This window comes from Pelodiscus sinensis, chromosome 10, assembly GCF_052426305.1.
Source record: "Pelodiscus sinensis isolate ZL-2025 chromosome 10, ASM5242630v1, whole genome shotgun sequence".
Taxonomy (NCBI): Eukaryota; Metazoa; Chordata; order Testudines; family Trionychidae; genus Pelodiscus; species Pelodiscus sinensis.
In genome coordinates this window covers 53154186-53164301 of record NC_143061.1, presented here as the reverse complement: position 1 = coordinate 53164301, position 10116 = coordinate 53154186, and the positions used below count along the sequence as shown (strand labels likewise).

At 56.2% G+C, this 10116-nt stretch overlaps 1 protein-coding gene across 3 annotated transcripts in view; it reads left to right on the top strand.

The window, feature by feature from the left end:
- The first annotated feature begins 4295 nt into the window (after nt 1-4295).
- The window catches only part of ETV5 (ETS variant transcription factor 5), a 28812-nt gene continuing 22991 nt past the window's right edge, over nt 4296-10116 (top strand). The window contains exons 1-5 of one of the 3 annotated variants that reach the window (XM_075937335.2): nt 4296-4420; nt 7194-7341; nt 7480-7564; nt 7685-7732; nt 8045-8095. In XM_075937335.2, coding sequence (XP_075793450.2) covers nt 7297-7341; nt 7480-7564; nt 7685-7732; nt 8045-8095 — 229 coding nt within the window. In that variant the 5' untranslated portion in view covers nt 4296-4420; nt 7194-7296. Of the gene's footprint in view, nt 4421-6850; nt 7026-7193; nt 7342-7476; nt 7565-7684; nt 7733-8044; nt 8096-10116 lie in introns of those variants that run through there. The other 2 variants (XM_075937333.2, XM_075937334.2) reach the window with 2 other exon arrangements.

The following is a 10116-nucleotide window of genomic DNA, read 5'->3' as shown; positions in this document are numbered from 1 at the left end:
CTCTCTAGCAATGGGCAAGGGGAGGTTGTGCCGGGCTAATTAGCAGAGCTAGCTTAGACTCTGCTGAGGTGCTCAGTGCCCTAGTGGCTTCCCTTGTGTCACATAAAAGCCATATGTAGGCCTGCAGGGGTTAAACTTGTATTCCTCTAGGCCAGCCACGAGCCCTGCTGGTGAAAATACCAGGTGTTCTTTATCAGACGGCCTTCACCAGCAACTCCCTATGCTGGCTAGCTGAGTCTCACCAGGGACCTAGACCTCGAAGGGTGCCCTGGTTCCCCCTAGCTGGAGCCATGTCCACTGCAGCTGGGTGCGAGGTGACCGGGACGGGACTCCCCGCAGACTGAAGGGGCGTAAGCGTTTCCAAGTGCCTGTTACCCTCGTGTGCATTGCTCTGCCTGTGCTATTGGCGTGTTGCTTTGCAGGAGCCATGCAACCCTCTGGCAGTATTAAGCCTGTAACAGTAGAGACGCAGTGAGGTTAATAAAAGCAACGACCCCTAAGCGCCTCTGTCTTGAAGCGAATCCACAACCCTGTGGGGCCCTGCCTCTGTGGGGTGACACCTTGTGGGCCGCAGTCAGAGCTGTGCTGCCCGCTCTGCCGCGGGCGCTGGCATGGGAGGGGAAGGGTCTCGTGGAGCAAAGCCAGTGAGGCCCAGAAGTGGCACATGCCACCAGGCGTGATGCTGGGGGAGTCCGTGCCGGCTGGGCTGCCTGGACCGACTACGATGGGGGGTCCTGGGGCCTGCCCCTTGCTGCTGGCGGATGAATGAGCGGTGGGGCTGTGCGCCCGGCAAGAGAGACACGACAGCGAGCGTGTGCCCAGGGATGTGCCAGGGCCTCTGCTCGGCTGGGCCCTGGGTGCCTCTGTCTCCTCCAGCCTCTGCTGTCACACTTACCCCTCACAATGAGGCCTCTGTGCTGGGCTTGTGACTGCCCTGTGCATGGGCGCACTGCTGGGCTGTGAGCTGTGAGCTCATCCGCAGAAGGGGGCAATTCCCTGGCAGAGTAGGCAATGTGTGCGTATTGCAGGTGCAGGGTGTGTGTGTGTATGTGTGTGTGTGTGTGTGTGTGTGTGTGTGCATTAGTATGTGTGTGTCAGTGCATGTCAGGGTGTGTATGTGCATCAGTATGTGTGTGTGTGTCAGTGTGTGTCTGTGTATTAGTGTGTGCATGTGTGGTCTGTATTTCAGTGTGTCAGTGTGTGTGTTTGCATGTGTGTGTCAGCGTATGTGCGTATGTGTATGCATGTGTGCGCGTGTCAGAGTGTGCATCTGTGTATCAGTGTGTGTGTGTCAGTGTGTGTTAGTATGTGCATGTGTGTCAGTGTGTTTTTCTGTGTGTGTGTCAGTGTGTGTGTTTGCATATGTGTCAGCGTATGTGCGTGTGTGTGTGTGTTAGGGGGTATATGTGCGTGTGTGTGTGTGTGTGTCTGTGTGTGTGTCAGTGTATGTGCGTGTGCATGCGTCAGTGTGTTAGTGTATCTGTGCATGTGTGTGTGTCACTGTGTGTGTGTGTGTGTGTGCACATCTGTGTGTCTGTGTGTGTGTGTGTGTGTGTGTGTGTGTGTGTACGTGCTCACTGGCTGGAGACCTGCAAGCCCAGTGCTCTGTTTGCCTCCCCCCACCCCAGCCCCCCCGCAGTGTATTCTTAGTGAAAGTCAGGAACAGGGTTGGGGTTCCTGACTGCGTAATGCCCATGACTTGGCCCTGACTTTTACTAAGAATACACAGGGCTGGATTATGACACCCGGCCGCCCTGCCCTATGGCAATCCAAGAGGCCCCATCCCGTAAACCCCATTATTATTTTCACAGAAGGGACACTGACTATAGAAACCCAAACGCTTTAGAAGTGCATAAAAGGCGCAGTTGTAAAAACAGACTAATTCTCTAACTAACCCGCGTCGGCAGCGTTGCTTCAAAGTAACATCCGTTCATCAAGGATTCCTTCATCAGTCAATATGAAAACTCTAGATCCATTCTCATTTTGACTCCAAAACAATGAATGATTGGAGTTTTTCTTTTGCCACGCTATAAAAATACAGTGAGGGTTCCCAAAACTCACAGAGAGAAGCCAATACAAATCTATCCGCTTCCGATCCATGTGACCCGTGTCCAAAGGACAATCAATTGCAAACTCTGTCAGGTGAAGCATGGGTAGCGCATGAAGCAGAAAGTGACGAGCTCCGTAAACTACACACTTGTAGGTATGGACAGAGCACACGCAGAAGGAACTTAAGCACTGGCATTTCAGAAAATCCGGAGCAAAGGCGCTCTGGGACGGAGCGAGCTGGACCGTAAACAAAAGATGGCGGCCTTCTAGCTATTACCAGCCAAGGGGGTCGCTCTACGTGCCCTCGTTCACGCAAGTGTGAGCTTGGCAGGGTTGTGTCTCACCACTGCCGTCTCCGACCTCCCTTTCCCCCCAATTTTATCATTCGTGAGATTATCCGTGTATTTGTTTATTTAAATAAGCGAGGAAGGCGCCCTCAGAAGTGAACCATAGCAGCTGGCCAGCAAAACGCTGCCTTAGGAAATTGATCGCAGATTTACTCCAAGCACTACTCATTTTACAAGGGCAATCACCTGTTTTTTTTCTCAGCCCTGGCCTCCCGCCTGTCAACCGGGAACAGTTAGCGAAGGGTTTCAGAGGGGGAGCTGTGTTAGTCTGTAACTGGGAAAACTGAAAAAACAACAAATAGTCCTGCAGCATCTTTAGAGACTGACAAAACACGTAGAGCAGTGGTCACCAACCAGGGGATGGGGATCGACTGGTAGAGATTGGAGCCTCTGACCGGTGATCCTCACTGGTTTGGCCAAGAGGCTGTGAAGTGCTGGTATTCAGCTGTCCCTCCCCCCACTGCTGCCCTTTGCCTTGGAGGTATCCCCCCCCCCCCCAGCCAGCCTCCTGCTGGCTGTGCAGAGCAGGGAAGAGAGAGGAAGGGCGTTGATGTCAGGGTGCCCCCCCCACTCTGTATTCTATCTCCACAGAATGGGGGGGCGCACAACAGGACTTGGGAGGGGGTTTGCTGGTTGCTTTTGGGAGTGGGCCAGGGCCAGGGCATAGGTGAGCTGCCTTAGCCCCACTGCACCCCCACCCAGGAGTCACCAGAGGTAAACAGGGCCCAGCTAGAGCCAGCTCCAAACCCCCGCCCCAGTCATGAACCCCCACCTGCCCCCCCCAGCCTTGATCCCCCTGGACCCAAACTCTCTCCCAGAGCCTGTACTCTGAGCCCCCTCCTGTACCTCAACTCCCTGCCCCAGGCTCAGCTCAGAGCCCCTCACACTCCAAATCCCTTAGCCCAAGACCAGAGCCTGTACCCCAGCCCTCTGCCCCAGCCTGGTGAAAGGGAGGGAGGCCGGAGTGAGCAGGGAAGGGGCTCGGAGAAGGAGCACGAAGGAGGCGGGGCAGGGTGTTTGGGTTTGAGGGAGATGCTGGATTGCACTTCAATTCAAAATGTGATCTTGTGCTTACAAAGGTTGGAGACCCCTGTTGTAGATGGTAGCGTGGCCGTGCCCAACAGGTTTTGTTCGTCTCTAAGGTGCTGCAGGACTATTCGTTGTTGTCTCAGTTTTTCCAGTTAGGGAAGGGGAAGGCTGAGACAAGGGTTGACCCAAACTGCCTGTATCTGGAGGGAATCGTCTCTTCTCTCCTTTATTTCTCAACCCAGCTTGAGAAAATTCAGAGTGGGGGTCAGTGGATTTTACTGGCCTCTCATCTGGCCAGGCCCTACGCTGCTTGATGTAAGCTATTTCCGGCATAGAAAATACTCAGGCAAGACTCTTACCCTGACTCCTGGCCAGGCACTGTGCTGGCGCCGCCAGCCTGTGAGCTGTTCCAAGGGAGACGGGGCTGGTGCCCCCCTACCAGCCCTCAGTAGCTGCAGGGTTTGAGCGCTGGTGCTGGGGGTTCAGGGCACTTCCCCGGCACCATCCAGGGTCTGTAGCCTGGCGGGTCGGTAAAAGGGCCCAGAGAGGCCCCTGCGTTCACTCTGAAGCCTAACGACCATCTGGTGGTGTCTCGGCGGGGCGCTGTCCCTTTAAATCCTTCCTTCGCTCGGCCTCCCCCTCAGGACGCGTTTTTTTATGAATGAAAAACGTTCTCTCCGTGATTATGCAAATCAGGTCGCGCCGATTGGCTGGCGCTCCCCGAAGACCACATTATGGATATTAGTACTGGGAGGAGGCGGGTGCAGAACACGCCGATGGGCCGCTGGGACCAATCAGCACGGGAGGCATTGCAGCGGCGCGCGCTATTGGGCGGCTGAAAGGGTAAACAAGCAGTGATTGACGGCTGCTGGAGGGTCTGTGGGCCAATAGGAACAGGAGGGGGCGGGCTCAGGAGGCCGCTCGGGTTCTGGCAGCCCAAAGACTCTGGCTGCGAGCGATTCCGCGGCGGCGGCGGCGAGGGGCTGCGGGACTCGGTGAGCGCGGGCCGGGGCGCGGCCGCAGCCATTCCCGAGGGAGGGGTGCAGGCGGGGCGCGGCGGGCAGGTGCCGGAGAAGGCGCACGGGGATTGGGGTGCAGAAGCGGGGATGGGGTGCAGAGGGGGTGCTGGTGCCGGAGAAGGTGCATGGGGATTGGGGTGCAGAAGCGGGGATGGGGGTGCAGAGGGGGTGCTGGTGCTGGAGAAGGCGCACGGGGGTTGGGGTGTAGAAGCGGGGATGGGGGTGCAGGGGGTGCAGAGGGGGTGCTGGTGCCGGAGAAGGTGCATGGGGATTGGGGTGCAGAAGCGGGGATGGGGGTGCAGAGGGGGTGCTGGTGCTGGAGAAGGCGCATGGGGGTTGGGGTGCAGAAGGGGGAAATGGGGGTGCAGAGGGGGTGCTGGTGCCGGAGAAGGCACATGGGGGTTGGGGTGCAGAAGCGGGGGTGGGGTGCAGAGAGGGGTGCGGGGGGTGCTGGTGCCGGAGAAGGCGCACGGGGGTTGGGGTGCAGAAGCGGGGATGGGGGTGCGGGGGGTGCTGGTGCCGGAAAAGGCTCACGGGAGTTGGGGTGCAGAAGCGGGGATGGGGTGCGGGGGGTGCTGGTGCCGGAAAAGGCTCACGGGGGTTGGGGTGCAGAAGAGGGGATGGGGGTGCGAGGGGTGCTGGTTCCGGAAAAGACGCACGGGGGTTGGGGTGCAGAAGGGGGCATGGGGTGCAGAGGGGAGTCTGCAGGAGTACTGGTGCCAGAAAAGGCACACGGGGGTTGGAGTGCAGAGGGGGTGCGGGGGGAGGTGCTAGTGCCGAGGAAGGTGCACGGGGTTGGGGTGTAGGCGGGGGGCGCGCAGGGATGGGGATGCAGAGGGTGGGAATGCAGGGGGCACGAGGTTTGGGAGCGCTAGAAAAAGCACGCAAGGTTTGGGGGTGCAGGCGGGGGCGCAGGAGGCTGGAGCTGGGGGTACGATGGGGCACTAGAGGTAGATTTGGGGGAGCCTGGGGTTCGCGTGTTTGCAGTACACGAGGGTTCGCGGGTGTGCAGGTGGTGGCTATAAGGTTTTCGGGGTGGCAGGTTTTGGGGTGCACAGCATGTGGGGGCGGGCGCAGGTGGATGGGGCTGGAGTGTAGGGGCGCGCGGCCGCCCGTTGTAGCTGGAGGCTGCCTGGCGAAATGGCTAAGCTTGGCCGCGGCTGCTCGCTGCTCTGCGAATGTGGGCGATTTGTGAATGAAGCTGGGTTTTGTGTGAATGAAGCATTGAGCTTCCCTCAAACCGCGGGGGTGGGGGCTGAGTGTCTCTCCTAGGGCTGTGGGGGCGGGGGGCTCATCTGAAGGCGTTTCATGAATGGGGAAAGCTGGGAAGTGTGTGCCTTGTTTTGTGAATGGGGCCCTGCGCTGGGGATCCAGTTACACTCTACCTGCTGCTGCTCCCTCTTCCATTCATAAAGCTAAGGCCAGTTTTGTGTTGTGGGGGAGGGGATGCTAATTGTATTGTTTGGCTGTGTTAAAACTTTCTTGGGGGCACAGAGAAGGGAACAGGCAAGGAAGGGGCTGAGCTAAATACACGAGGTCTAAAAATGCTGCTGTTATGAAATAACTGGGCCCAAGCCTAGTTGGGAAGGAGTTTTGGATTCGAGGCGTCTCTTTTGCCTTCTTTCCTGCACGGCTGTGTGTTGGAGCAGGACTCTGACATTTTAAGAGCGGGCTTCAGGCTGTAAGACACGATGAATGCTCTTTGGATGTGGAAGCTGGAAAACTCCCTCCCCTCCTAGGTGTTATGAAACTTGTGGTGTACATTTTTTTCGCTGCGTGCTGAATATTTAACGACTAAATTCCTTATTTCTGTTTATGGAGAGGGGAAGTGGAAGGCATATGCTTTAAAAAAAATCTGCTGAAAATGTAGAGGCACGACAATTTTGCTCTCCATTTCACACTGCAACTACCCCGGGTTTTCAAAAAGCAATTCAGCAAAAGTTGCTCTTTGATTAATTTACAAGAGCCCAGCTTCTGGTGCGGCAAGAATTGCATCAACAGCACGAGGGAGTAGTGATTTTCCACTTCGGGTTGGCTTCGGTGTCACTGAACATGTAGAAAACAGTTGCTTTTTGTTATTGAGGATTTAACTTCTCGAACAGCCCGTGAGGGGCTCAGGAAGACGCAAGTGCTTTTCTTGAAACAATAATTTTTATTCCATTGAGATGCTTCCTAGAAAAGGATTGTCTTCCCCTGGAAGTACCCAGAAGAGTTAAACTTTGTTTTCTGTTGTCTTCTGATAGATTAGCTCTTTCATATCGTTAAGTAAACTGGGACTTACTTTCCATGGACGTGTTGCTATTTATAGCTATCTTTTAGCCATGTAGAGAGAAAATATTTGTACTCTGGGCAATCTGATCGCTTGCTTGTAATCCACGCCTTGGCCCATATGCTTGCTTTTAAGCAGTTGCAATCAATCATTAGTGATGTCACAGCAGTTTCCATGGTAACTCTGTGACATCACAAAGCACAGGTTATGACCTCTTTGTTCCAGCTAGAAGTGAAGTTATAGAGGAGAAACTTGTGGCTGAAGATGATCAATCATAGCAAGTTAATTGGCAAGGGGAGAAAATATCAGAGAGTAAATGGATTAGTCTTTAAACATAGCGTGTTTGTGTGTGTGTTAATTGAGCCCAGCAGTTAATCTTTAAAGCTCGCAGGCAGGGTTCATTCCATGCCATTAGAGACGGGGAAGTCTGGGCAGGCTTAAAGGCGGATCTTGATGCTTTGCATCTTTTTTGTTCCTCAGCGTTCGATCCGCCAGAGCAGCAACTTGAAGAAACGCCTCCTTCTCTGGACTTGGCTTCCATGCTGAAAACATTCAAGGGGATACTAAAGAGATCGGAAGCACCATGGACGGCTTCTATGATCAGCAAGTCCCTTTCATGGTCCCAGGGGTAAGTCCCGTTTGCCTCGCGCGTCCTTGTTGTGTTTCATCTCTCCTGCCATGAGGTTTCCTGCCTTTGGCTAGTAGGGGCTGTCTGCCGTACGCTGGCCGTGTCCTTCATGGAAATACACGCTCTCTCTTTCAGCAGCCCTGCCCGGAGGAGTGTCGAGGCCGGCCAGTGACGGATAGAAAAAGGAAGTTTTTGGACACGGATCTGGCGCATGATTCAGAAGGTTAGCTACGTGTCCTGCTCTTCACTGAGATTCAGTTGAAGTTGTGGCTACTGCCTTTTTGCTTCGTACGAGTGGAATCTTTCTGGAGCTGTCCTACACAATCCTTTTATTTTGTTTCAGAGCTGTTCCAAGATCTCAGCCAACTTCAGGAGGCATGGTTAGCTGAAGGTAAGTCTTCATCTCGGCCCTCATTCCATATAGCACTTTCTAATGCAGGGGTGGGGAACTTCAGGCCCGGGGTCCAGATGCGGCCCTCAGCTTGTCTGGATCTGGCCCCCGAGGCTCAGGGCGCCCCCCAACATTGGGGAGCCTGTGTTGATGCTCCAGTCCCCCACTATCCGCCCATGGCTGTGTGTGTGGTCCCCGGCTGATTTCTGTGGGTCACCGGCCCCCAACTCAAACAAGGCTCCCCGCCCCTGTTCTAATGGGTGTGTCTTTGGAGCAACTCGCGCCTCTGACAGCCGCGTCTTTCTTTTCCAGCCCAAGTTCCTGACGATGAACAATTTGTCCCGGATTTTCCGTCCGATAACTGTGAGTAACTCTGTGGGTTTTGCTGGGAAATGCGTTGATTCGCTGATGGAAGTGAATGTTCTGCAAAATGCCACGCCACTGTTCCCTCCCGTATCACCGTGCCACTGTTTTTCTGCGCGCGCTTGTCATGGGCCAGGCTTTCGAGGAAGGTCGCATGCGGGCTTGCATGGCGTTGGCTCCTGGAGCCGAGGCGGGGCTGTGTGTCTAAGCCCCCTGACTTGACTACGCAGCTGTGTGAAGATAGTGTAGCACTGGGTCCTTAGATCTCTGGGGTTCTCTTGTACACCCACTCGCTGCCTGTCGCACAATAGCTTTGAGGCTCACTCCAGGAGGAACGCAGGTGCAGCGCTTCTTGGCTCGCTAGTGTCTCTGGGGTGGCCTTGACAGCCACCGCACTTCCCGAGTTGTAGCTTAGGGAGATGGTCAAGGGCAAAGCTGACTGGTGAAACTCGAGCAGTGTGCATTAGTCACTGGCAAGCAGACATGTTGAAGAGACGATTGATGAAAATGCAGTCCCTGGTGAATTACATCAGAGCGGGAATTGTTCCTTACTCACCGCGCCTGATAGAAAACACCTGAGCCCGTTAGAGCACCTATATTTTTCCCCCCTTTTCTGTGCAGCAAACGGCTGGTCTGTATAACCTCTCGGGGTGTGTTTTGGACCAGCCGGGCTGGCATCAGAGGCCAAATCAAAGTAGGATGTTCCTGGATTGTTAGCTGCAAACATAAATACCGCCAGGGTGTTTTATTAATAGGCCTTTGTGCTAAGTCATCCTGCTACCGAATCGAGCGTAGCCTGCGGTCGAACAGATTCTTTGCTTCGACTTTGTCACAGCACGCCGCCCGGGATCGCAGGCTGGCGCAAATGCACGTTAATTACCGCTCTGTGATTGCTTGGGAGCGAGCGGGCAGCTTGCCACGCCGCGGCTCCCGCCGGCCAGGGGTTCGGCTGCCTCGCGATGAAAGGCAGCCGGGAGTCGGGCACACAGGTCGCGGTTGACATTCCAGCCCGGTTCTTGCCCGGGGCAGTTCAAACTGCCGTGTGGGTGTGGGAGGGGGGCTCTCTTGGGGAGAGACTCTGTCGGGGCCTCTCGGCAGCCTTGTGCCTTGGAGCCGGAGGAGTATAGCGAGAGCCCAAAGGGCCGCTCCTGGGGGCTGTGGCGCGAGCGGAGGGACGTGCGCTTGTGGGTCGAAGAGGCTCGGGTCGTTAAACTGCGTCCTGTCCCTGCAGAAGAGGATGGAGCAAAGGGGGGTTCCATGGAACCTGAAATGAGCTTCGTGCAGGCAAATCCACATCTCGGTTTTATGGCGTAGCGGTGCCCACCGGCTCTGCGGAATTTTTCTTAAGGCTAAGGCACTTCCTCCTCCCGCCCTGGGGACCTAGAGCGCCTGAGGCAGAGGGGGAAGAGGAAGGCGGGGGGGGCTGTACGTGGTTGCGGTGCCACCGCCGTCTTGCCTGGGGAAACCCGGGGCCTGCACCGGGCAGCTGGCTGCTGTGGAGCCGAAGTGTGAGTTGAAGGGAGAGGTCTGGAGGAGTTAGGTAAGCGTGGGGGGGGGCGGAGGGGTCCAAGCAGCATTTGGGAGCCTGTCCTGGGGTGCTTCCAGGCCTCCTGGGCCAGGGGCTTCAGAACCCCTCGAGGGAGGAGTGAGATGGGGGGGCTCTCTGGCAAGGCTGGGAGTAGCCAGTGTCGGCTTCTTGGCAGCCTTCTCCCTCTCTCCACCACTGGCTAGAGAGAGGGAGGAAACGCAGCCCTCTCCTAATGCACGAATTACGTGGTGCCCCGGATTGTGGTGGGGCCTGAACTGCCCCCGCTTGCAGCCTCCTTGGGGCTGGAGGGTGGCCTTGCCCCCGGCAGCTTCCCTTTTGCCGGCCGAACGGCCCAGCAGCACAAAGGGGCGTGCGGAGAGCACACAGGCCGTGGTGCCTCGGCACGCCGCGGATAGAGACTGGTGGGGAACGCCGGGGTTCCTAGGCCTGTTGCTACGTGGCGTCCACACACAGGGCACGTGGGTGCTTGTTT